At 33.4% G+C, this 26,751-nt stretch overlaps 1 protein-coding gene across 1 annotated transcript in view; it reads left to right on the forward strand.

Annotated features, from left to right (window-relative positions):
- The window catches only part of Fbn2 (fibrillin 2), a 221,771-nt gene that overhangs the window by 62,195 nt on the left and 132,825 nt on the right, over positions 1-26,751 (forward strand). The window contains exons 6-7 of the mRNA XM_005324144.4: positions 1,108-1,305; positions 12,475-12,600. Of these exons, the coding sequence (XP_005324201.2) occupies positions 1,108-1,305; positions 12,475-12,600 (324 nt within the window). The remainder of the gene's footprint in view (positions 1-1,107; positions 1,306-12,474; positions 12,601-26,751) is intronic.

A 26,751-nucleotide genomic window follows, 5' to 3' on the forward strand; every position in this document is an offset into this window, starting at 1 on the left:
AGATACAGAGGCTGCTGGTCCTGTGACCACACTTGGAGATGCAAGGACTAAATGGACCATCTTCACTATTTACAGGAGAGTCTATTTATGTATCACACATAACATCTACTAAGGTTTTAATCATTGTCATAACAGAGCAGAACATTGATAGTCATCTGCTAGAGAACAGAGATTATATAAGATTAACTTGACTATGAAGAATCCATGAGCATGAGTCTCATTAGTACTGTCTTCCTCATTGAGTTAACCATAGAACTAAACAGACTGACACACAAACAGAAATCATCTTGTTAGAACCCAATATTTATAGGCAATTTAGACTGCCAGAATATATTTGTGCTATGGAAATGCCTATTTTTGTTGGTTTGTTTTGATTTTCTAAACTCTTATCCCCTAATCTGAAACTAAAGTCTTTGCTAGATAGAGAAGAGTCACTCATGCAGTTGCCCCCCGGGCCCAGGTGGGGCATCTCAATAAGTAAAGACGTTTGTCCGTAGGAATTATAGGGAGGGCTGCAATGGAAAAACACATAGATTGGTGGACCTAGTGTGGCTAGAACCTCCAATTTTACAAGAAAAGCCAGAAATACAAATTTTGTGTGAAATTTCTTAGCTTTACAATGTTGGCTACTAATTTATATTCTTTTTTTTTTAAGAGAGAGAGTGGGGGGAGAGAGAGAGAGAGAGAGAGAGAGAGAGAGAGAATTTTTTTTTAATATTTATTTTTTAGTTCTCGGCGGACACAACATCTTTGTTGGTATGTGGTGCTGAGGATCGAACCCGGGCCGCACGCATGCCAGGCGAGCGCGCTACCGCTTGAGCCACATCCCCAGCCCCTAATTTATATTCTTTAAAAACATTATACAAGTCATTAAGACACATCTGTTTGCCAGATTCAGCCCACGAGCACCTATTTACAGTGTCCAGTGTAGAATACATTGAAGTCTCTTAATGCACTTCTCATGGTGGAAAAATTATGAATTTTCAAAATGCAACTCTCTTACCTTTTGTTGTTAAGTTTGGTCAGAAGAAATAGTCTCTGTTCTATCTTACAAGATTAGTGTATAATCATAAAACCTGTCTTCCCATCTTTTTTTTTACATTCCAGATTACAGGACCGGCCCCTGTTTCACTCAGGTCAACAACCAGATGTGCCAAGGGCAGCTGACAGGCATAGTCTGCACAAAGACTCTGTGCTGTGCTACCATCGGGCGGGCATGGGGTCATCCTTGTGAGATGTGTCCAGCCCAGCCACAGCCCTGCCGGCGGGGCTTCATCCCCAACATTCGCACAGGAGCTTGCCAAGGTGAGTCAGTCTCTTCCTATCTGCACAATCACCCACGTCTCACCTCTCCTTTGACTGGGTTGGAGAACTTGGCACCGCAGGTGATAATCCTTAACACAATTCCTATTTCCAAGAGAGGTCTCCTTAGCAAGCCTACTAGAGATGGTTTGTCTTTTTGCTACTTAGTAACTGTTTCAGGTCTTGACATGAATAAAGAAGAGAGGGAGATAGGAAAAATTGAGGGAAATTAAAAACAACAATTTAAAATATTTCATACAATCAAAGGATCAGCCACTCTGTATCCTCATCCAGAAGGTTTAACTCTTACCCCACAGCGAAACACATGCAAATGTCCAGGATAAACACATTTTCTCTTCTCTTAATTTCTTTCAAGTTATGAGAACCTGACCACAGGTATCAGGAGAAGAGAATCACCATAAATTGGCCTCATATTGTTATCAGTAGTGTCTTAAAAAACAAAGAGCAAATTCATTCCATGACTGCAGCCATTTCAGACCTTGTGACCTGGCTCAGTTGCAATCTTCTTTCCAGCTCATCTGGAACTCCACAGCCACATCCATGACCTGGTGTCTCTATCAAGCCCAGATCAGGGACCTGATGATGTTATAGGAGTTGATTCCAATTAGCCAGAAATTGTTACCTATTTACTTGTAATAATAATTTTAATCAGTTTCCATCCATGTTTTATATACTAAATCAGCTTTTGAAGCTTGGGATTATTTTCTCTAGTGAGCTCTCCAATGGCAGTTACCTTCACATCATATAGCAGTAGGATGACAGAAAATGGAAATGACTTTTTTGTATTATTCCAAGAAATGATATTACTCATATTTGAGACATGGGGAGTTAGGTTTATTTGTTATTATTAAATCACATACAAATATAGACCTGAAGTCTTTCAAGTTGATGCTAATAAGCAATGTCAGAAGCAAAAATGATGTCAACCCCATCCACTTAAATGGCATATTATTGAAAGCAATTCAGCTTTCTAAACCCCCAAATAAAAATTGCAGTTTGGAGAGCTCAGTAATAAAGTGTGAGTACTCTCCATAGTTTGGTAAATGTATCCCTCATGGTAGCCTCTAATGTTAGCTTTATAGTTTTATAATAGGTTTAGCATCCCTAATCTGAAAATCTGATATCCAAAATAATCCAAAATTCAAAACTTTCTGAGAATTGACATGACATCACTAGTAGAAAATTCCACACCTGGCCTCATCTTTCAATAGTCAAATGCACGAAATTCTTTAAAATGTTGTATAAAATTACCTTTAAGTTGTGATATAAGGTGTGTGGGAAACAATGAATTTTGTGTTTAGACTTGAGTCCTATCCCTAAGGCAGATCTCATTATGGAAAGACAAGTATTCCCAAATCTGAAAAAAATCTAAAATCTGAACTCTTCTAGTTTGTTTCATGTCTTTTAGCTAAAGGATGTTCAGCCTGTATTTAAATAGTTGTTTATATGAAAGTTCTTTTCAAATCAGAACTACAGGGATGCCTAGGGGATGATCGATAACTCAGCAGATTGGAAACTGTAATTTCCTCACATATAATATCCACGTCATCTGTGACTTGTAATATTTGTTTGATAACCATCACATGTAAGACCTTGATAAAGAAAATTGGGTTAAATGGCAATATTGTTCACTAGGGACAATAAAATTCTGTATTTGTCATGTGAATACAAAGTCTCATTATGCAACTAAAGAATGCAACAATTTCTCCTATAGGAAGATGCACTATAGTATATTCTGAATAGTGTATTCTATTATTTGTAGATTCCCCCAGATTAATGTATAGAATACCATGTAAATTTTATAGATTAATAATAAAAATAATTATAAAATACTGCTTATATTTCTACATTAATATTGATGGGATTTAATAGAATAATACTTTCTTAAATAGTATTTCTCACCTTCTAAGATACCTATTTATTATTTTCATTGTTTTTATTTTCCCTAGCTTGAATGTAGGTTTTCAGAAGGCAGAAATCTTTTTGTACATTTGTGCCTGAGACATATAGAACAGTGCCTGGCACGTAGTGAATACTTAGGAAATACCTTTTGGATTGATAAATGCTATTAATATTGAAATACTTCGAAATCTCTCTATTTCAAAGGAAGAAATAGTTCATTTCAGACCAAGAAAAGACCTTAACTTTAACCGAAACATCCCCAGATTATTTACTTTCCTCATTTGTATTTATACTTAAGCTTCTTTACTCTGATATTTTGTCAGAGGGACCTGGGTTTACAGAAAACTGTTATTTTTTAAAAAAAATAAGTTTTGTCTTCTGATTTCAAATTTTGTGAATGTTCTTCCAGAATTAGTAACGTCTGAAGACTTACTTATTTGATTTTGTTTATATAGCAAAGATAACTTTTGGACTCTCCTTGCCTTAAAATCTAATGGATTAACAGAGTAATGGGAGTAAAGTGAAATTTGCCATATGGTTAAAATGTCTGGAAAAGTTCTGCTTTATTTCAAAATCATGGCATCATCAGAAAGTTTTCAATTAAATAATAATCTTTAATTCAGGCTATTTTTAGACTGCATCTTATGGTGATTTCATTTTTCTCTTTAAATTCCTAGACTGCTTCTCAAATACTTGAGCCAAATTAATTTGGAAGAGATAGGGCATGAAAAAATAACACATTAACACAGTTTATGTATGTCATGATTCTCTTATAATAATGATCATTTTATAGGATAACTGAAAAGTTTTATAAAGTTAAAACTAAATCTGAGCTATGTGGACAGTAACTGTAAGTTACTTAACATTGGCTCTCAAACACGGTTCATTTTATCCAAGCGAAGTCATTTCCAAAGTCTTGAACATAATGATACCATCGCTGATGCAGTCATAATGACTTCATGACTTAAGAGGGATTGAAACATAATTTGTTATAAACGGGATAACTGTGGGAAATGAAGGTGTACTTCCTGGGGTGCCATGAGGTCAGCCACATGGCTCTTGAGTGCTGTAATTTTGAGAATCTTGTGATTTCTAGCTCTTATCCTTTATCCACATTTAGCCTTACACTTTCCTCCATTTTACCTTACAAAGGCCAAAGTCATCTCATATAGGCCTTAAAATTTAAGCAATAAGTGAATGAAAGATTTTTTTAGAGTGTCATACGTCCTTCCAAGAATATGTTGAAGCTTAAACATGTTATAACTGTCACGTGCATATGACGTATTATTTTCTTACACATAGTTTTTTTTTTCCTATCTTTAGTTGCATAAGTCTATTGTAATTAGAAGTGATATTTTATTTAAGATTAGTATTTGGCTTTCTGTATTTGATGTTTTCAGATGAACTGATTGTTCTTAAAATCTTTAAAGATGTTAAAAAACAATTCACATAATTATTAATTTATGCTATTTGCTATGTAGGGATTAGTTCTTTTAAACTATCCTGTATATTTCAAAACTGAAAATACAGCTGAAGGAATTTGCTTATTAAAATCCATCTCTTCTATCATTGACAGTAATAACAGATTGACACTAAGCTCCTTACTGCAGGTAACTTGACAGGTGCAGGATTCACAGACTCCACACAGATTGTAGGTAGGATCCAGAACATAGACTTGAACAAAGAAGTATGTTCTTGAGCTGGGAATGTGGCTCAGTGGTAGAGTGTGTGCAAGGCACTGGTTTCAATCCGCAGTACCACATAAAAATAAACACGTAAAATAAAGGTATTGAGTCCAACTATAAATAAAAAAAAATATATATATATATATATATATACATAAAGAAGTGTGTTCTTTTTTATGGTATTTGGACACAAAACTAATTAGTCTAATTGCACAAGAAAAGAGCAGAGTTTAATCTCAGCTGAAACCCAGCAGCAATGGCTAGCCTCCTGTGTTTTAGAATGAGAAGAGGATGCCCTGAGTAGAAAGTTGTCCCGACCTTCCATTATAGCACAAAGTAAAAAGGAGATATATCTTTTGTCCAATTCATTCAATTCATGTAATTTATTCAAAGTACGTACAGCCCAAGCAAATTTATCTTGACTGTCTTCAAGGCCCAATGAACAAAATCATGATAAAGTCCAACTTCATATGATACTATCAGACAAGCCACTACTTGTAAGATCTAGAAATGTGACTTAAAACGTACCATATTAAGGGCAGCAGTTTTAACTGAACAAAAACTGCCATGGAAATGAATAACAAAGAACAATCCAGCATTCTCAAATATCATTCTGTAAGGCTCCATTAAAATCAATGATGATCCCAGGTACTTGGTGGGAGAAGTTTCTAAACATTGACTTAAAGTATCATTACTCTGATAGGCCATTTGGTGGGTGATAATTTGTTCCTACTAACAGAGAGAGCTAGGGTTGTTGGTGTTCTGTTGGAGAGGGGGGGAATGTTCCTGGAAGAGTTGGGTTGACTTCAGATCCTCACTGTAACAGTAGGATTGCAGAAGGAGAACCTCAAAAGGGGGAGGCAATCCACTTCTGAATATTCTCCTTCCATCCCAGAAGCACTCCTGGAATAAAGCAGACAGGGGGAGAAAGCACTAGCAAGCACTCAGTATCTCAAAAAGGTGGAAGGTGGGAGCTCATCACCCACTGAAAGTTGAGAGCAAGAAAAGAAAATGTAGGGGGCTGGGACAGTTTCTGGCTGTATGCCCTATGGAAGTTTTCAAACCAGTTCATTTCTTCTTGACTCTTGCCACCTGGCTTCAGCAGGAAATGTCCCATTGCAAGATAATGGCAAAAAATTTAAAAGCCCTCCTTAGAAAAATTGGGAGGAAAAAGAAAGAAAAAGAGCATACAGAAAATGCAGGTGAAGAACACACTTCTAAGTACAACCCCCAACAGGCCATCTCTTCTTCTGGAGATGGCTCTCATTCTCCTGGAATGTGTGTCTGCTTCCCTAAGTAAATCTTTGTGTCTCTGGGGAAGAAAAAAAAATCACTACCCTAAATAAATGCAAAGGTCTTATACTTCTGTTATCTCAAGAAAGTTAAAAATAATATGTTCTTTCTTTTAAAAAGATGCTCAAAGAAGAATTAGGTAAAGACAATCAAATGAGATAAAAAGTGAACTGATAGTACTAAAGCAAGACATTGAAGAAGAATTTAAAACTGTACCCAATGAGAAAAGCAATACTATATGCATACATACAAATGAAAAAAAAAATTAGTGACACCAGGAAATCACACAAATAAAAATGTCAGAGAACAATAAATGATTATAGAAAATCTGCCACACATTGAAGCCAGACTAAAGATATGAACAGAGCTGAACAACAACAACAAAACATGTTTACAAATGACAAAAAAACTATCTAAAGTAGATAATGGCTTGTCTTCTCACTGGAAAACACAAACCTTCACTAAAAGCAGAAGATAATGAGAACACTGTGGACATATTAAGGCACAATAAGCAAGGTTTTTTTTTTTTTTTTTTTTGGTTTGAGTGTTTCTAATAAGGGAATGTCCCAACTCATCTCAGACTTCTTCAGAACAACACAGAACAGAAAACAGCTGCCAGTATCTGTAAACTGCAGAAGTAACAACATGTGCTTGCTTGATTTGATTAAAGCATAAAAACATGCTTCAGCTTCTCTGCAGAGAACTCAGTATGGGGCTGAGAGAAGAAGCCCAGAAACCAGGTGCAAGGTTCCTGCAGTAGTGCAGGGAATATAGGATAGAGGCTAAGACAAGTATAGTAACAGAGGGAAGATCTGAGATATGTATGGGAAGTAGGCACTTTTTGCTGACAAAATGGTATATGAGAATTGACAGGGAAATGGCAGGTTTGTCACCATTTGACTCTAGTAGCTGAAGATGGATGGTGGCATTTGTTAAGATAAGGAGCATTGAGTTAAAAACAGGCTCTGTTCTTTTGATGGTTTAGAATTCATCAGGTACTAAGTTACCAATATTTCTTTGTTGTGATGATCCTTTATTCAATGTTGAATTTTGTGTATCACACATTGGGTGTTCTGGATAAACTAGTGGTTGCAGGATATCACATATTTCTCAGATTCCAGAGATTGACCTATTCTTCAGTTGTATTTTCTGACATTTGTTTTTATGGAAGTAAAAGTAGTATGCATGAACATTTATAAAGCATAAAAATAAGAACTCCCATTCAAAAAATACCTTTAACTTGGTGACAAGAAACATTTAAGAAACACATACTATCAAACATGTTAATTATTTCTGTAGTCCTTGGTTCCCACACGTACAGATTAAATAAACCATTTTTATGTGTCTGTGCCACTGCACATATTTTTCCATGTTTGGACATGAACTAAAAATAATATACTATCTAATATTAATTGATATAATAAAATGAGTTTAATCTTTTAAGGCAAGATACTTGGGGAAGTCGGAGAATAAATGAGTTCATGAACTGGAATTATTATTCTTTCACACCATTATTTAAACCTCAATAGACTTATTCTAAAGTGATTGTATAAGGTTTAAGTTTTGAAAGAATTTTGTTCTATAAAATTCTTCCATGTGATTTGAAATAATTCAGCATTTAAAGAAATTCTTAATATGTGCCTGAATTAAAGAGATAGACAGAAATACATCAGCACAATCTGAGCAGTGGAAAATTAATTAGTAGTTGCTTGTGCTAAAGACTGAAAATGTGTAAACTTGCATGGTTTGAAGGTCAGAGTCTTGCTTTTTTTGTTGTTGATTTTAGAGAAAGCATTGGGTAAGCTTTTACGTCTAACTTCATTATTCTTATATGATTTCTTTGAAATGTCCTTTTTCCTTTCCACTACTAACTTTATCTACATAAAAGAAACTAATTCTGTAGAGCTGCATAGCCCAGGAGACTTCAGAAATAAATGACTTTTTTTTTTACTTCTAGGAAAATACTTTTTAGGCAATTATAAAATAAACCCTGTAATGTCAGATTACTTTTTCCTTTGAAAAATTACTGAGTCTACTAAGTATGTAGTCTAAGATTTTATGAGTAGTATTAAGGGATTTATAAGTTTGGCCTCATTTTTCAGCTTATATCATAATATTCTTTCTCTGATTTATCTGCCAGAAAGTTTCTAGGGACATTTTATACCACACTGTAATGAGGGTGGGAATGTAGTGCATTTTAAAATAATGAGGTTTAAAATGTTCTGAATTAAACTGTCCAATATATAAACTTCCTGCCATATATTTCATTCCAGTGGACTTTTGTGTGGATCAGCTATCCTTTAATAAGACACTGAAATTTACTTTAATTTTAGTACCAAAATAGTTTGGACTATTGTAATTAACTTTATAGACACAGCTAAAACTAGGAAAAAATAATAAGGATGCTAAGTTCTTTTGTAGGCTTGAATTATTTAATTTATACACTAACATGTACCAACTTATGGGCTTACCAAAAATAATAGAGTAAATCTATAGATATGACACAGAGACAGATCTACAGCATGTTTTTAATGAAAAAAAAAGTGCAGAACAACACATATAGTAGGATTCCATCCTTGTTAAATATATATACCATTACTCTCATTGTGAGTGTGAACAAAAGTCTAAAAGGACCGACTGTTAAGTGACATCAATGGGTCATTTATTTTTTTTCTTTATTTTTAATATTTTTCTGTACTTTAACATCTAATACAAAATGGATTATTTTGTAATTAAATATACATTAGGAAATCTGTCATATTAGCCTGTTGATTGGAATAGACTACTTGCATAACCTTCCATATTTTATTTATTTTATGGACAGTGTTTACCATAAAAACCTACTGAATTATAATACCATTTCTGACAAAGAAATCGAGGCAAATTTACATAGATACAAATACTCTAAAACAGAAGGCTCACAAATATTTATAATATATTAGCTGTAGTATTTTTGTGCATGCCCTTTATCAGACTGAGAAGTTCCCTTATAGTCATGGTTTACTGAGATTTTTAAAATCATGATTGAGAGTTGAATCTAGTCACTTGATTTTGCTACATCTATGAGTTAATCATATGCTCTTTGCCATCTGTTAACGACCTATATTGATCAATGTTTCAGGGTTTAACAAAATCTTCAATTTCAGGAATAAACCTCTCGTGATGATGCTAAAGATTGACTTATTTAGATTTTACAAGGATTTTGGGGCATCTCTCCCAGGGAGAGATTATTGTATTTTTTTTTTCTCATAATGTCTTTGGGTTTGGCGTTAGAGTGATATGAGTACAATAAAATGGGTCGGGCAATGTCCTCTCTTCTTTTTTCTGTAAGAATCTTGTACAATTGGCATTGTTTGTTCCTTAAATGTTTGAAAGAATGCACGAGTGAAACCACTTACACATGAACTTTTCTTTGTGTAAAGATTTTAAAGTGTGAGTTAAATACTTTAATAGATGTACTTACATTCAGAATATCCATTTGTTCTTGAGTGAACCTTGGTATTTGTGCTGTTCAAGGAATATATAATCTTCATCTTAGTAACTGAATTTCGTGCCATAAGTAGGATGAATTTAGTTTACCCTATTTCTTTTGGCTTTCTAATCTTTAAAGAATTTGTAGCGGTAGTTCATTTCTCATTCTTTGTATTTGTAGTTCATTTCTTTTCTTTCTTTTATTCTTTGATCAGTCTTGATAGAGATCTATCAGTTTTACTTATATTTCCAGAAGGCCACACTTCAGAGGTATTGATTATTTCCATTGTTTGTTTTGTGTTTTATCATTATTACTTTATTACTTCTATTTACTTTAATTTGTACCTCTTTGTAAATTTATTAATATCAAAACTTTGGTCATTGATTTTAGAATTCTCTTTTTGTAATATAAGCATTTAATGCTATGTATTTACCTCTACGTACCACTTTAGTTATATCTGATAAATTTTGATATAGTGTATTTTAATTTTTGTTTAATTCAAAATATGTTCTGATTTTTCATGTGACTTTGCCTTTGACCCAGATATTATTTCAAAGTATATTGCTAAAAGTCAAATTTGAGGCTATTTCAGATATTTTCCTTTATTAACTTCTAGTTTAATTCTGTTGTGTCTAGAGAACATATTTTGGGTGAGTTTAATCCTCTTTTATATATAACAAGTTTTTAATATGGTCTCAGAATGTAGTCTGCCTGGGGAGATAGTCTTACACACTTGATAAGAATATTCTTTGCTCAAGCATGGAGTGTTGTATAAATACTAATTTTTACCAGTTATTTGAAAGTACAGTTCAAGTCTTATATGTCTTTGCTGATTTTTAGTTTACTTGTTCTATTAGTCAACTAAGTGGAAAGTAGAAATTTACAGGGTAATTATGGATTTGTCTTTTCCTTTTAAGTTCTATCTGCAAAAGTTTTATTTACTCTAGGTATTTAACATTTCCTAATCAGTGCATATACATTTAACATTCTTAGTGAATCAAGCCCTTGTTTGTTGTGACGTGTCAATGTTTATCAGTGGTTAAGTTTCTTGTCCCGATAAGCAAAATATTAGATAATCACTTTACTTTCTTTTAAGTACTATTTAATATATCCTTTTCATCTTTTTTACTTTTTAATCTATCAAAGTAGGTTTCTGGTAAGCAACAGAGATTTGAGTCCTGATGTTTTAAAATAAAATTTGACAATCTCAGCCTTTTTCATTGTATTATCTGTACCATTTGCATTGCATATAATTTTTTAATGTTATTGAATTTAAATTTGCATTTTGCTATTTCTTGTCTGTTGGTCTCCTGTTTTGTTCTTTTCACTTCTATTTAGATTAATTGCATATATATTTACACTGAATTTTATCTTCTCAATTGTATTATTTGCTATATCTAATTACTTTTAGTGTTTTTCTACACATATCTTACTGCAGTCTATTTCAAATGCTTTTATGCCATTTTGCTTATAATAATTTCATAATCATATACCTCCATCTCTCTCCTTAATGCTCCACACTGTTATCATTGCTTTTTACTTCTATATATTTTATAACCTCAAAAATACCTATTATTGTCATCACTTATAGCAATCAGTTATCTATAAGTTCATTAAAAATAAAAAAAATACATATTTTATATTTTTAGCATATTTCCTATTTTCAGTGTTTTTCACTCTTGATGTAGACTTTAATTTCTATCTTGCTTATATTTGACCTGAAGTATTTCCTACGACATTTCTTGGAAACTTTTAGCTTTCATGTGTCAAAATAATCTTTATTACAACTTCATTGATTCACTAATGATTTTTTTGCTAAGCAGATGAAATTAATAAACATAATAAAAGATGAAGAAAATAATTGCAATGTATAAAACGGTCAAATATTTAAAATTCTAAATTTTAAAAATTTACCATAAGAGGACAATAATCCCAATATAATAGTGTTTAAGATGTATAAAAAAGCAACTTTCAGATGAGGAGATAAAAAAAAATCTAATAAGCTACTAATAATAACTAGTAATTGGAGAAACAACTAAAATAATAATATCATCCCTTTACAAATTTTAGCTCAAAGAAAATTATTATACTGGATAGTAATATCATTTGCTGGCAGGATAGAGGAAACACAGGAATTCTCATAAACAGCAGAGGGGTGTAGACTGCTTCAGGCATTCTGAAGAACCATTGAACCCTCTCCATACTAGATACATCCATATCCTATGATCCAGTAATTCTGCTCTGAGTCTACAGCAGAGTGATATAGAATCTGTGAGTCTTCAAAGTGCATGGTCAGTTCAACTTCATAATGAAACAGGAGCTAGTCATGATATTGCTCATTGGTAGCCCAGGAGGATTACAAGGAAGGCTGAAAGAGGAGGAACACAAAGCTCAAGGTCAGCCTGGGAAACACAGTGAGATCCTGTCACAAGGAACAAAAACAAAACCAAAACAAAAGAAACAATGGGGACATTCATCTTATAACACATTGAGGTGCTAAGAAGTTAAAGGTGCCCATCACCCGGAGAATGAACACATTAAGAAGTGTTCTGTAACAAATCAAAGCAACAGATTCTCCACATAACAACACAGATGGATCTTAGAAACAAAATCTCCAAAGAAAAGTAAAGAAAAAATATCAGACTTATAATACTATTTACATAAATTAAACATACGTACATACCTACCCTTGTACCCCATTCTCATAAGAACAATGAATTTCTTTTATACACTGAAGAACTATGTATAGATATTTTGAAAACCAGTGATATCTATATTAAAAATATTTTCTCCCTGCAGATGTTGATGAATGCCAGGCTATTCCAGGAATATGCCAGGGAGGAAACTGCATCAATACAGTGGGCTCTTTTGAATGCAGGTGCCCTGCTGGTCACAAGCAGAGTGAAACTACTCAGAAATGTGAAGGTGAGTGTCTCCCCTTTGGAGAACAAGCTTTGTTGTTGAATTTGAATCCAAGAAAAAATATGACTTGGAGTTTTGAAGACTGTTTATCTCTTTATTTTAATATGCATATGTGGGTATATAACCTACACTATTTTGGTATTGGTTTGCGTACCATAGCCTTAAAGGGTTTGATTTGGAAAGAACCAATGAATGTTTTGCATCTAGTGTGTTATCTCAGTTGCTATGCTGTAATGAGAAAATGGGAGTAATTCAGCCATTTTATTTTTCCTTAATGAAGATCTTTTATATTTCACTTAAAAATTTTTGCCAAAAATTGAAATTGGGTGAAACTTAGTCCAAGTGAAATATAACATCATGTGTAAAGTTACATTAGTAGTTGGCACTGTATCATGTATTAAAAAATAAAATCTTTTTATGTCCGATAATGATATTGTTTCTTGCCTACCCATCAAATTAAAAAAATATAAATAACTCAGGAAGGACTATGAAAGACTACCTATGAAAGACTACCTAGTTCAAATAGATATAAATTAATAATTTTCTAGAATACAAAATATGGATTAGGATATCAAAGGTAAGTTCTACCAGCATTCTTCCAGTAAAATAAATTTATTTGCTTGTTATATTTGAATATTTAGAATAGTTTTGATGCTTCTAATAGTATCAAAAGTACTTTTCAGTTATTATACTAGCTAAATCAATTTACTTCTTTTAAGTTAGTTTTCTGAAGACAAACTGAAATATATCCTTGTTTTCTTGAATCATAAGTACTCTGGTGAACTCAAATATATTTCCCATTTCTAAAAGGCGGTATTTAGGGTTATTTTTTGTAGCTTGGTTATAGAGTTCTGCCCATCTCTGTGGATTAAAAGAAAAGGATGGGTAAGGCAAAACCTAGAGTTTAATCATGCAAGGTAAACAGGAGAGTGAACTATGTCATTAGAGAGAGAGTTGTGAGGGGGTCATACACATGCTATTGCTTCAATACTAGGAGTCATAATTCCATAGACCCATTGGTTATGTTTTATCCTATATATTCCAAATGCTCCATTTCATTTTTTGTCAGCTCCAAATTAATATTTATAGTTGTATACATTTTATATTATTACAAGTTAATTTCATGCTCCACATTAAAAAAAGTGATAAAAATGTAGTTGATCAAATAAATTCTCTCTGAAACTCTTTGCAAGAATACCTAAAATTGTTCTACCCCAATACAGTGTTGATCGCTAAGGTCCATCTATAATTGAAAGTTTAAGAAAAATACTTTAAAGATGGGGAAATGATGTGAATTACCTGAATTAGCGCAAGAATCGGACCAGAAATTAGGGATCTGCAGAAAATGTGCTACTGTTTCCTTGTTTTTCCTTGCTATGTTTTCTTCGTCTCTTGGCTTTTTTGGGGTTGATTTTGTTGCTCAACTGTTATTACTCCCCTTCACTTTTTATTTCTGAATAACCTCCAGACTAGATCCAAGGGTAGTGTATTTAGGAACAAAAACAGTATTGGATCATAGGCGAGAAGGCATAGCCACTGACTGAATAGTGGTTGTGACATTTCCATTATACATCAAACAATGAATTTCTTCTTAGTTGAAAATGGAATAAGCCTTTTCTACATGACATTTCATCAAAACAACATTCGGAGCCAAGCCAGAGTTTGGAGAAAGACAGTGCAACTCTTTATTTGCACTTGTCCATATTCTTTAGGAATGGGGGCTATTGATGTAATGTAGGCACCACCCAGAGCCCTGGATCCAGTCATGTCTTTCCTTACTTCCTGCCCAGGCAGCCAAATCCATTTAACCATTGCCCAGAAAGAATTATGTGACTTAATAGTCGGAATTTGCAGGGAATAGCAGAATTGGGAAAAGTGGTGATTAGAATTTGAAATCAAAAGGTTATGTGAAGGCTTTATTTGTATATAAGTCATATTTATTTAGATATATCTTAAAAATTGTTATTATCAACTTTCTTTGGATACCTTTGTTCTTTTCTATAAAAGAGTAAATGATATTTATGTATGAAATTACATAATGTAATCTGTTTCTATACTTGGTGACAGCTTTTAAATTGTAGTCAGTTTATGCACAGTTTGGTGACAGTGTAAAATTGTTGCCATAAATTTAAAGTTAGTGTTGGGTGCAGTGGTGCACACCTGTAATCCCTGTGATTCAGGAGGCTGAGGTACACGGATTATAAATTCAAGGCCAGCCTGGGCAACTTAACGAGACCCTCAGCAATTTAGACCCTGTCTCAAAATAAAAAATATAAAAAGGACTAAAAGTGTAACTCAGTAATAAAGCACCTCAGGATCAATCACCAGCACCAAAATAAATAAATTTAAAATGTAATGCTTGCTCTGAATAAAAATATAACTGTAGCAATGACTTTTGACTGTCAAGGGGTAAGGCTTTTTAATTTCTTATGTGAATTATGATGTGAATACAAAATATACTATTACTGGGAGAGTCATTTTTAAATGATGCCTTCTCTACTTTTACTAGATTATATTTCATGTTTTGTTCACACAGCAATGAAATTCTCTAAAGAAAATGTTTTTAGTCTTTAAATTAGTGTATCTGTTCAAATCTAAAAAGGAAAGTCTAGCATTTGGGATCTAATTAACAAAGAAAATGGCATTCTTAATAAGAAAATGCAAATTAGTTCATTACTTTTTCCCCATTTTTTTATTAGTACACAATAGTTATAAGTAATATTTGGGTTCATTTGGACATGATTATACAACTATGGAATATTATTTGCTCCAATTCAGTCTCTGGCACTTCCCATTTTCCTCCCCTCATCCCTATCCTGTTCCCTTTCCTCTATTCTACTGGTCTTTCCTCTCTGTATTTATAGTTCTTTAACAGTTATGTTATGTTATTGATATCTCATGTGTTCTTGTTTGTTGACTCTTTCACTCCAATCCACTTGAATAAGATCCTTGAGGAAATGGACTGTCTCATTGAGTGTCATATCCCAGTGCCTACAACAGTGTGCAGTATATAGCATACAGGGGACACTTCACAAATATATGCGGATGAATTGGGAATAGCATGTAAATAAGTTAATTTATTTGTCTTGGGCAGAATATCCAAAAGGATATCCTGTCTTGGAAGGCAAAATGTGGGCTCAGGATTAAAATTGTATTTGGAAAGAGAATAATGGCCTTCAGCAAGGGAATTTTTCCTTCAGCTGACAATTTTTTCATTATCTTAATAATTTTATTTTGCTCTGGCTGCCATTGAGAGACCAAGAGCAAAAATATGAAATACAGTTTTATGTTTTTAGATCTTCTTATCATTGTTCCTTTTTGGTCCTCTGTAGACACTACTTATTTCTAAGAGGAGAACTGTCTCCTCCTTGTTGATTGGAGTGACTTCTTAACGGAAATCTTATGGTGAAAGGCTTGATATGATGAAAATTTGTTTCAGCATATATCGTTTATTAAACCTTTAAGAAATGGTGTGGGTGGCATTTATCTCCTAATTTAATGTTTGAAACATATAGGTTGATACCTGTTATGGGGCCTTAATGTATTCTGTATCACTGATCTGGTAGATTCTCCCATAAAACTGTTTCCCTCCATGGTCAGATAAAGACTATAGTGCAAGCTGTAAATTTGAGACCAAAGCTGAAAGGAGTATACGCACCCCCCACCTTTCTGTATGTGTGTGTGTGTTTGTGTGTGTGAAGGAAAATCTGGGGGTTTCCCCCTTCACTCAGTCAGGCCCAAATTCCATGAAACCTCTCATGATACCCACTAAAATCATGTCTTATTTCTCTTGGGCCAGTTTGGTTCCGATAATCCCATCTCCTAATTCTGTCATAACAGTAGGCAAAATGATTCTTGGTGGAATCAACCATGTCTTCACATCCAGAAAGAAGTTTACCTTACTTAGATATGTATTAGTCTAAAAATTCACTTAATCTAAATGAAGAAGAGAAGAAAAAACACATCAAAACGAAATGAAACAATACTTCTAAAGACTGTCCTGCATTATTCTCTTTGAAAATAAAATCTGTTAATTTCAAGTTGGGTCCACATGGATAAAGCACAGGTATGTGCCGATGTCCTTCATGATCCCTTTTTCCAGACTGTATCTTTTTTGACATTCCTTAAGCTAATTTTTCTTTCCTGGCTTATATGAGAGACAGGAAGAGAGCCTCAAGGTATTAGAAAATTTCCTTCAGTGGCTCTTACTGTGTCAGATGGTTGTTTTAAATTTATTCTGAAGAGTCTTAAGCTTTGTTCTCCCAACACAACATTTTGTTGTTGGAGATTTGTGACAAGTGCATTTGTTTGTTTATGTTCCTGAAGCTCACAGAACTTGTTGGCAGAGTCTCTTTTGCTGCAGTTGCAACTCTGCCCTCTACCTGATTGAGGCACACCTATCTAGCTGGTTCAAGCCTCCTACATAGCTGGTTTAAGCCAATCCGCCTAGCCTAGCTGACTTAAGCCTCCTACTGAGCTAGTTTCCATAGAGCCTTTGGGAGATTAGCCCAGGAGAACCAATTCTTTTAAAAGTTAAACCTTTCTTTCCGAAGTGTGCTCTGCTGTCTCTCTGGCTGATGTATTGGATATTCACTAAATAGATTTTTGACATATTTTCTGTTAATTACAATGAAAATTTATTCTGTATCTCTGTGCTAAAGTAGTCCATTCTGTGTAACTTTAGAATTTAGTTACAGGTTTAAGAAAATGAGAGTAAGGGTAAGGAAATAGAAACTGACCTAATTTCATCTCTGTTTGCAGTAGGGAATCAATAGCAATAATCTAAAAAAAATGGTTTCAGAGTAGCCAAGTATATTCTATCACTCCTATGGAAAGATACAACAGCACTTTAAAAAAATAGGAAACTAGCTGTTCTAGATGCTAAAACATCTTTAAAAGCAAAATAGTTGAATTACTATGGTACTAATATGTAAATAGCACAAAAGCACAAAGTAGAAATAAAAGTAAAAGAATATAAATATGTGGTATTTAAATCAATAAGGGAAAAGAGTATGAAATGAGTGATAACATAATTATACAACCATGGATGACTACATGGCTTTTTTTGTTGTTATTTTTTTGTTTTGTTTTTGGTAATGGGATTGAACCCAGGGTACTCAACCACTGAGTTACATTCTTAATTCTTTTTATTTTTGAGACAGGGTCTCACTAAATTGCTTAGGGTCTCACAAAACTGCCAAGACTGTGCTTGAACTTTGGATCCTCCTGCCTCAGCTTCCCAAGTTGCTGGGACTAAAGGCATGCACCACCATACCTATCTCTAGATGTTTTTTTAAATCATTTATTTATTCTAATTTGTTATATATGACAGCAGAATGTAATTCATTTCATATTACACATATTGAGCACAAATTTTCAAGTCTCTGGTTGTTCACAAAGTATTTACACACCATTCATGTCTTCACACATGTACTTAAGGTAATGGTGTCCAACTCATTCCATGTCTTTCTTAACCCCATGCTTCCTCCCTTCTGCTCCCTCCCCTTTCCCCTATCTAAAGTTCCTTCATTCTTCCATGCTCCCACCCCCCATCACCATTATGAGTTAGTATCCTCGTAGCAAAGAAAATATTTGGCCTTTGGTTTTTTGGGATTGGCTTACTTCATTAGCATTATATTCTCCAACTCTATCCATTTACCTGCAAATGCCAAGATTTTATGTTCTTTTAATGCTGAATAGTATTCCCTTGTGTAAATATACCAAAATTTCCCTTTCCATTCATCTACTGAAGCGCATCTGGGTTGGTTCCACAATTTAGCTATTGTGAATTGTGCTGTTATAAACATTGATGTGGTTGTGTCCCTGTAGTATGCTGTTTTTAAGTCGTTTGGGTATAAACTAAGGAGTGGTTATAGCTGGGTCAAATGATGGTTTCATTCCAAGTTTTCCAAGAAATCTCCATATTGTTTTCCATATTGGCTGCATCAATTTGCAGTCCCACCAGCAATGTATGAGCGTGCCTTTTCCCCACATCCTTGTCAACACTTATCATTGTTTATATTCTTGATAGCTGCCATTCTGACTGGAATGAGATGAATCTTAGGGAAGTTTTGAATTTCATTTCTCTAATTGCTAGAGATGTTGAACATTTTTTCATATATTCATTGATTGATTGTATATCCCCTTTTAAAAAGTGTCTTGGCCCATTTATTAATTGGGTTATTTGATTTTTTGGTGTTAAGGTTTTTGAGTACTTTATATATCCTAGAGATTAGTGCTCTATCTGATGTGCTTATGGTAAAGATTTGCTCCCATTCTGAGGCTCTCTATTCACCTCACTGATTGTTTCTTTTGCTGAGAAGAAATTTTTTAGTTTGAATCCAACCCATTTATTGATTTTTTATTTTAATTCTTGTGCTATAGGAGTCTTATTAAGGAAATTGGGACCTCATCCGATATGATGAAGATTTGGTCCTACTTTTTATTCCTTTCGTTTAATTTCTAGGTCCTTGATCCACTTTGAGTTGAGTTTTGTACATGGTAAGAGATTGAGGTTTAATTTCATTTTGTTACATATGGATTTCCAATTTTCCCAGCACCATCTGTTGAAGAGGCTGTCTTTTTGGTGCCCATTCTAAAGGAAGAAAAATTGAAAGCATTTTCTCTAGATGTTGTGTTTCAAAATCCTAATATCGTCTTTCTGTCAGCTTCAGCTGCTGCTGGCTGTCCCTCTGGAGTCTCCATCACTCCACCCTGCTGGTCTCTCCTTCTTAGATGTGACATTTCCATTTAGGAGACACAACTGTTAGTAAGCCCCACCCAATTGTTTTACAGAGGTCTACTCTAGATGTGTTTTTTAAATTTGGATCTATATGTCACATGTTATATCAAAATAAATTTTAAATGAATCAAAGATGTAAACATCAATTTAAAAAGTGATGTTAAAAGTAATAATTAAAATATTTATATGGTCCTAGATCTGAGAAAGCATACCTTAATGTTTTGCTGACCTAAAAGCTATGGAGTGGAATGGATTTGTAAATTCAACTCTATAAAATAAATTCTGTGGTAATCAAAGAAAAAAAAACAAGCACTACTAGGAAGGACAAAAAAATAATGAACTGGGATAAATATTTTCAGCCCCTAACACAAATCAGGACAGATATTTCATATGTGAAGAAATTCTACAAATTGGGCTGGTATTGTGGCTCAGCGGTAGAGCGCTCGCCTAGCACGGGCGGGATGCAGGTTCCATCCTCAGCACCACATAAAACTAAAGGCATTGTGTTGTGTCCATCTACACCTAAAAAAAAAAAAATTCTACAAATCAATAGGAAAATATCTAATAAAAATAATCAAGGATGTAAAGTGACAACATTGACAACAAGGGAAATACCAAGGACTACTGGATATACTAAAGCATGTTTATCCTACATACAACAAGAAGTATGAAAACAGAATTGAGATTTCTTTCTTTACCTCTGATAAAAATAAAAATTCTAATGACAAACTATTGGTAAGGGTTTGAACAGTAGTTTAGGAATATAATTTTATTTTATCTATCAAAATTACAAATATAAATGCCATTTAATTTATTAATTTTAATTCTGGGAGTGCATCCTGCTCACACTAAATTAATAAATGATGGACTTAAAAGATTATTCCTTTGGTCCTTTTTATTGTTGTTGTAATAGCAAAATACAGTGAACAACATATATAGGATAATAGACTGTACTGTGATTAAATTACAAAACATGCACACAGTGGGAAACTGTTCATCCTTTTAAAAAGATTGTGGAGATTTTATGTATTTATATAAAAGTATGTTTGAGATATAACTTTACAAAAGTAAGTTGTAAGACATTTTTATAAAAAGATAAAAGTGTGTATTTTTCTTTTTATATTTGCTCATTTATGCATAGAATTTTTTTTTTTTGTAAAAACCACTAGAAAAATCTGTCATTTGGTACCATGGAAGGTGGAAAAATGGTTGATTAGGACTTTCTCACTTAAAGCCCCAGCCTAATTTTCTTACTTTGTATCCTGCAAATATATTACCAAATCAAAAAAATGAAAAACAATGACTTGTAGTCAGATGAATGGATAGTAAAAATTCTTTGCATTAAAGAATGTGATTTTTATGATGTAGAGAATCATTTTTATGATAGGCAGCAAAGTATTAAGTAATTTTAGGAATTTAGTGCAAATTCATTGGAAGTTTGTATTGAATCCAAAATGGAAATTGGATAATATGTCAGGATACACTCTACTATCATGTATAGCTAAATAAATAAATAAATAGAAATACCAAAAAGAAAAAAATTGGAAGCATTTTGACCTCTATAAACCAATTAGGCAAGGCTTAGTAACAGTTGTGTCATATAGCTGACATTTAGATGCCCCCTCTGTATCTCCTAAATGGAACTGTCACATCTAAGAAGGAAAGACCAGCAGGGTGGAGTGATGGAGACTCCAGAGGGACAGCCAGCAGCAGCCGGAGCTGACAGAAAAGCAAAATGAGCATTTATCACTTTGTAGCATACTTATCAGAAATTTCCAATCTAAACATTTTTAGTTTCTTCCCACAAATGACTTCCACTATTGAAACACATGTGTTAAGTAACTTAGACACCACCTGGACAGTTCTAGTCAACCGACAGCAATATTTCATGGGGAGTTCTAAAATAACATCATTCCTTTAATTTCAACCTAAACAAAATGGAAAGTTGCACACATAGTTTCCTGTGGAAGCCTAGAGGAGAAAGAGTTCTTTATTTGAGGAACAGTGGGTAATATCACCAATATGACCATGAAGTCCTTGAAAAAACACATATTCAAAAAAAAATCATTCAACAAAAAGAAAAAGGAAGGCTTTGATCTAGGTCAGGAATTAAAACTTGAAACATCCAGGTCACATTTTAACTTTCTTTTTGTACGAATTAATTTTTTATAGTTTTAACCTATAAGAGAAAATTTGTAGAGAGAAGTGACAATTTAAGTTTATATAGTTCAGAAAGTATGACAGGGAAGAGAGCAGTGTGTCCACAGCCCCAGTGGGATGCTCATCAGGACTGGTGCTCAGCTACACCCCTGAGAGCTGTCATTGTCAGCAGCTGCACCTTCAGAGGAGGCACAAGAAAGGTGATTTCTGCCTGAGGTTTTCATGCATATTAGATACGATAAAGCATTTAACACTTTGTGTATTTGTTAGACAAAGATGCCACAGAAAAAATTGAAAGTTCTTACAGATCATTTCAATGAGGAAAAGTAGTTTCCAAGTTACAGTTTTTTAAAGAACTAACAAAAAATTGAATAACAAGATTTACCTGCCAGAGCGCCTATTTTGATAAAAGCATCAACAGGCAATGACAAATTATCCATCATGTTGATGAGGGGAAGTAGAACTAGGAATTTTAGATTATCCATTAATTCCTGACTGGTCTCAGCCTGTTTTGACTCCTTCTGCCCCAGTTCCACACAAATTATATAGCAAGGGACATTTGAGACCCAGAGGACTTGATTCATTTAGCATAAGACAGTGGTCAGGAAATTGCACTTTACTAGATTCAGGGAAATTTTCCCAAATGTTGGGAGCCAGTGTTGTTTCCGCAGTGCCATTGTATGTTTAAATCCCTTTAAAAAAATACGAAAGAAAAAAGCATGGTAAAGTAATTCACATGATTCTTGCAATTCAGTTTCTGCTGAAAGTCATCGGAAAAATTGAGAGTCTCCAAAACACCTTTCTCAGAGAAATAGAACTAGGTGTGTTAATGATAGAAAAACTTATTCCAGCCTGGAATGAAAGGATCAGATGGCCATTTTGAACTTTGCTATTAAGGGAAGAATAAGATATGAACTTAAATGTGTCTCCACTATTTACTGATGAATGGCTTTATTTTGCTGGCTACATAATTGTTCACTAAATTTTAATTTTGCTTGCCAAATAATTGCTGTTTCATAGTGAAAATGAAAAGAAAACTAGTATAGGCAAGATAAAATAACAAAATGAATTGCTGATATATGTGTGTATACTTTACATATATAGTTTTTGTAGTATTAATATATTTAAATATATAAATATGTATCTAGAAAGACAAGACAGATACATATGTAGATACATATTGTATATGTGTTGTGTGTGTTGTGTGTGTGTGTGTACACATGTATATATGTATATCTTTAACTTTTCTTGACTAAAAAATAAAAGAAAGAGAGAGGGAAAAGAAAAAAGAGAGATGGGAGGGGCTGTCTCACAAATTACCATGGCTCACTGCCTGAAGGAAATTAGTCTGCTCTAAAGAAATATCCTGCTGTAGTCAAGTAAAAATGTAACAAAACTGGAAATATAATACCTTGATCCAGGATTGCATTTCTTGAAAGTATGGTCACCTACAGCCTTGCATATGCTTAATTCACTACTAGGCATTGAGAATTCTGTGAAGGTCTGTGGGCTGCTGATTTACTCTGATGCAGCCTTAGGAGTATGGTGGGGACCTGTATGGTTGTCTTAAGTACAGAAGACATCTATTTTAAATAACCCTTATTTCAGATAATAAAAAATTTAGATAAATTAGTTTCATTATAGGAAATTTTTAAAATGTCATATAGATGCTAATTAAATGAGTTACTGTGTTTTTATATAAGCTTCAATTATCCTAGAGGGCTGTGGTTTCATATTTTACACGTTAACGTGGTTTTTTTTTGTTGTTGTTTAATTATGAAAACTATCCAAGGATTATTTTTCCCTAACACCTAGTAATAGCAAATATAGGACAAATGAAAGGCTGAGCTGTAGCTTTGTCTAGCGTGGCTGAAATTCTGGTGAGTGGCAGAGGAGAATTGGGGCACTATTTACCAATATGCTGTTATATTAAGTTTGGTGTGACTTAATTTAACTAGTTATAGCTCATGCTAATCTGAAGCACAAACATATTTTTCAGCTATAGTCTCATCTTCTGAATTCTTAGAAATGCTACCAACCATGTGATTACAAATGTGACTATAATTCCCCTCTCCTGCTTGGGCTTCAAAACCTTGAAAGTTCTGTCACACAGAAGTGAAACAACTTTTCATTGTATTCTCATCCATTTTAAAAATCGCAGTAAATTTTCGTTTATATCTAAGTCATTATTATGTGGTAGTTACAAGAAGTCTTATGAAAGAAAGGACCATAACCTGGTATATCCTTCAGTGTTTTAGTTTCACCTAAGATTTGCACAAGGATATATATACCTTTTCCAGTCCTCTATTGGAGCAAGTAGGCTTCCTTTTAAAACATTATTTTCTAGGTGACATCTGAATTCACCCAAGTGCTGAGCTCTGGGTTTCATTTCTTGAAAGTGAAATGAATTCTCAGAATCCTTGTGAGCACATTAAGTGCAGAGCCCCTCTAGATCTGAACCAGATAGTAAGCATTTTTGGCTTTCTACATTGTCTTTATCACAGATTGGTTCTGCTACTGTATTCCAGCACCCACCATAGACAATACGTGAACAAATGAGGGAGGACGCATTCCAGTAAAACTTCTAAGAAAAAGGCAGTGAGCTCATGGTTTTCACTATTCTTACACTATATTTTCAGTGGTCCCACCTCAGTCTAGTCCTACTGCAGTTTTCCTAGTAACTGCAATTAAGTTGATCCATGGACAAATAATTTTCAATAGTTTATAATCCATTTGAATGTTTTAAGGAAAAATACTAGTGTATCAAAACTGTGCATGTGTGTCTTTCCTGAAAATATTATTGATTAGAACAAAATTTACATTAAAATAAAACAATGAATATATAGAGAGAAGTGTATTAAGTAAAAAGTAATATAGATAATCAAGAATTTAGCAAGAAGTAGGGAAATGTGACTGGATTTTAGGAAATTACGTTATAAAATTTACTATTACTTGTCATTATTATTATTAGATAGCTACTCAACTTCTAAAAATAAGTGTTGCCAAATAGGACCTCAGGATCCCTATTAAGTTTGCTAGAGAGCTCCAAAGACAAAGGAATTGTTTGTGAAGATCATAATAAATTGAGCTTTATTAGTCTTTTAAGGTCTTCCTTTTACTTCTATTCTTTCTATTTGTATTATTGCTCTTTCTATTTTGTTTATTTATTTCTTTACGTGGTGCTGAGGATCGAACCCAGTGCCTCATACATGCTAGGCGGGCGCTCTACCACTGAGCCACAACCCCGTCCCTATTATTGCTTTTTCTAATCTTCTCTACCACCATCTAGACTTCCATTGGAACCCTAGTCATTCTTGAATTCAGAAGACAGGAAACTCTCTCAACAACATTAATATTGTTCCAGGCTGTTCTACTTTTATGTGTCTATCTGTATACTGTGTGGGGCAGAAGTCAACAAGGCACTTAAAGAAAAAAGATGTTCATGCTATCACAATTAGTATTGTATTCTTAAAATACAATTTTACAAAAGAAACAAAAATATAACAACTTCTTTCTGAAACTATGGCTCTAGGCTTAGAAATAAAGAAATTCAGTTTTAAACATAGACAAATAAGAAAGTGCTTTAAAATCAATGTTATGTTTAATAAGTGAATATAATACATGATAAAGAAGTAAGCTGATTATAACAAATAAGACTCACTTTTAAAAATGAAATAGTAAATGTACTATGATAAAACATAAGAATATTTTTTGTATTAAAAATCCAGAATTCATGAAGAAAATCATTGATATATTTAACTACTTAAAAGTCTGAAAATGCTGCATATGGTGGTACACTCTTGTAATCTCAGTGATTTGCAAGACTGAGGGAGGAGGATTTGAGGCCAGCCTCAGCAAATTAGTGAGGCCCACCCTACACAATTTAGCAAGACCCTGTCTCAAAATACAAAATGAAAAACAAAGCAGAGGGCTGGCGATGTGGCTCTGTGGTAATGCACCCCTGGGTTTCAATACTCAGTACCAAAAAGAAAAAAAAAAAGGAGAGAGATAGATAGGAAGGAGAAGAAGAGGAAAAAAGAAGGAGGAAAGAAAATGAAAGGAAAAAATTAAAAAGAAAAGAAAACCACTTTTACATTGCAAAGATATCAAAAGGAATATCAAAAGAAAAATGGGAAAAAGCAAAAAATATTTGCAATGCATATTAAAGACAAAAGGATAAAATAAGGAACCCTTAGAAATATATTTTTTTAAAAAAAAAGGCTAACAGTAGAAAAACAGCGAAAATGTCTTAATAGGTAATTCAAAGAAAAGGAGTTTTTTGAAAAAGAAATGCTTCAAATGGTATTTGGGAATAAATACGATAGGTTGCTTTCTTGTTTTATTTAATTTTTAAGCATGACAGATTTGAAGTCCTTAAAGATGTTTTGCAATACAAAACATTTGAAGTTTACTAAAAAAAAAAAAAAAAAAAAGTTCTCATCCAATACTTTAGTAAAACCATACTGTGAAAATTTAGTTGGAGGCTTAGAAAATTAATTCAATGTAATAAACTCATAGGATACAGCAATTTGCAAATTAGATTATCATAAGTTTTCTTCTCATATGGAATCTTTTTCTTAATTTACCATGATAGGGAAAAAAACATTTTCATAATTGAATAGTAAAGAAAAACAGGAAGTGTAACTTTTTTATGTTTACTTATAATTAGATTTAAAATCTTAAAATATTTCTTCTTCTTGTCTTCAGAATGAAATATTGGTATTTTTAATCAAACATTTTTTTCAGAGAGTGTAATATTGTATTAAATAAATCCTGTGTACTAGTACACATGAACACTTTATTTTGTAGTGGCTAGTTGATTGGTAGTATTTCTACCTGAAATCAAGAAAGTGTGTGGGTCTCATGAATAGATTGTATTCTAGATCCTATTCCCATTTAAGACAATAATTTATGATTGTGTTATTCCTTTAGGAATGTTACTATCCTATATGTATTGCTATCTTTAACATCTATAACTGGTGAGCAGTATGTATGAGAAGAAGAGGAAAAAGGAGCAGAAAGATTGTTCTGCTTCAGTGACCTGTTACCACCAACCTATGTAAAAATACAAATCTTAGAAAGAATTACAAAACAGGTCAGGTAGAGCAGGTACATATAGTATATTCGTGAGAGGCGAGTGCTCTCAGAGTTGGGAAGTTTCCTAAAAGTTTTAATACTATACATTTTGAACCTTCCACACAAGAGACTATTGATGCCAGAATCTTTGAGAAATATACTTACTGAGTTCCTGG

This window comes from Ictidomys tridecemlineatus, chromosome 1 (assembly GCF_052094955.1).
Source record: "Ictidomys tridecemlineatus isolate mIctTri1 chromosome 1, mIctTri1.hap1, whole genome shotgun sequence".
Lineage (NCBI taxonomy): Eukaryota > Metazoa > Chordata > Mammalia > Rodentia > Sciuridae > Ictidomys > Ictidomys tridecemlineatus.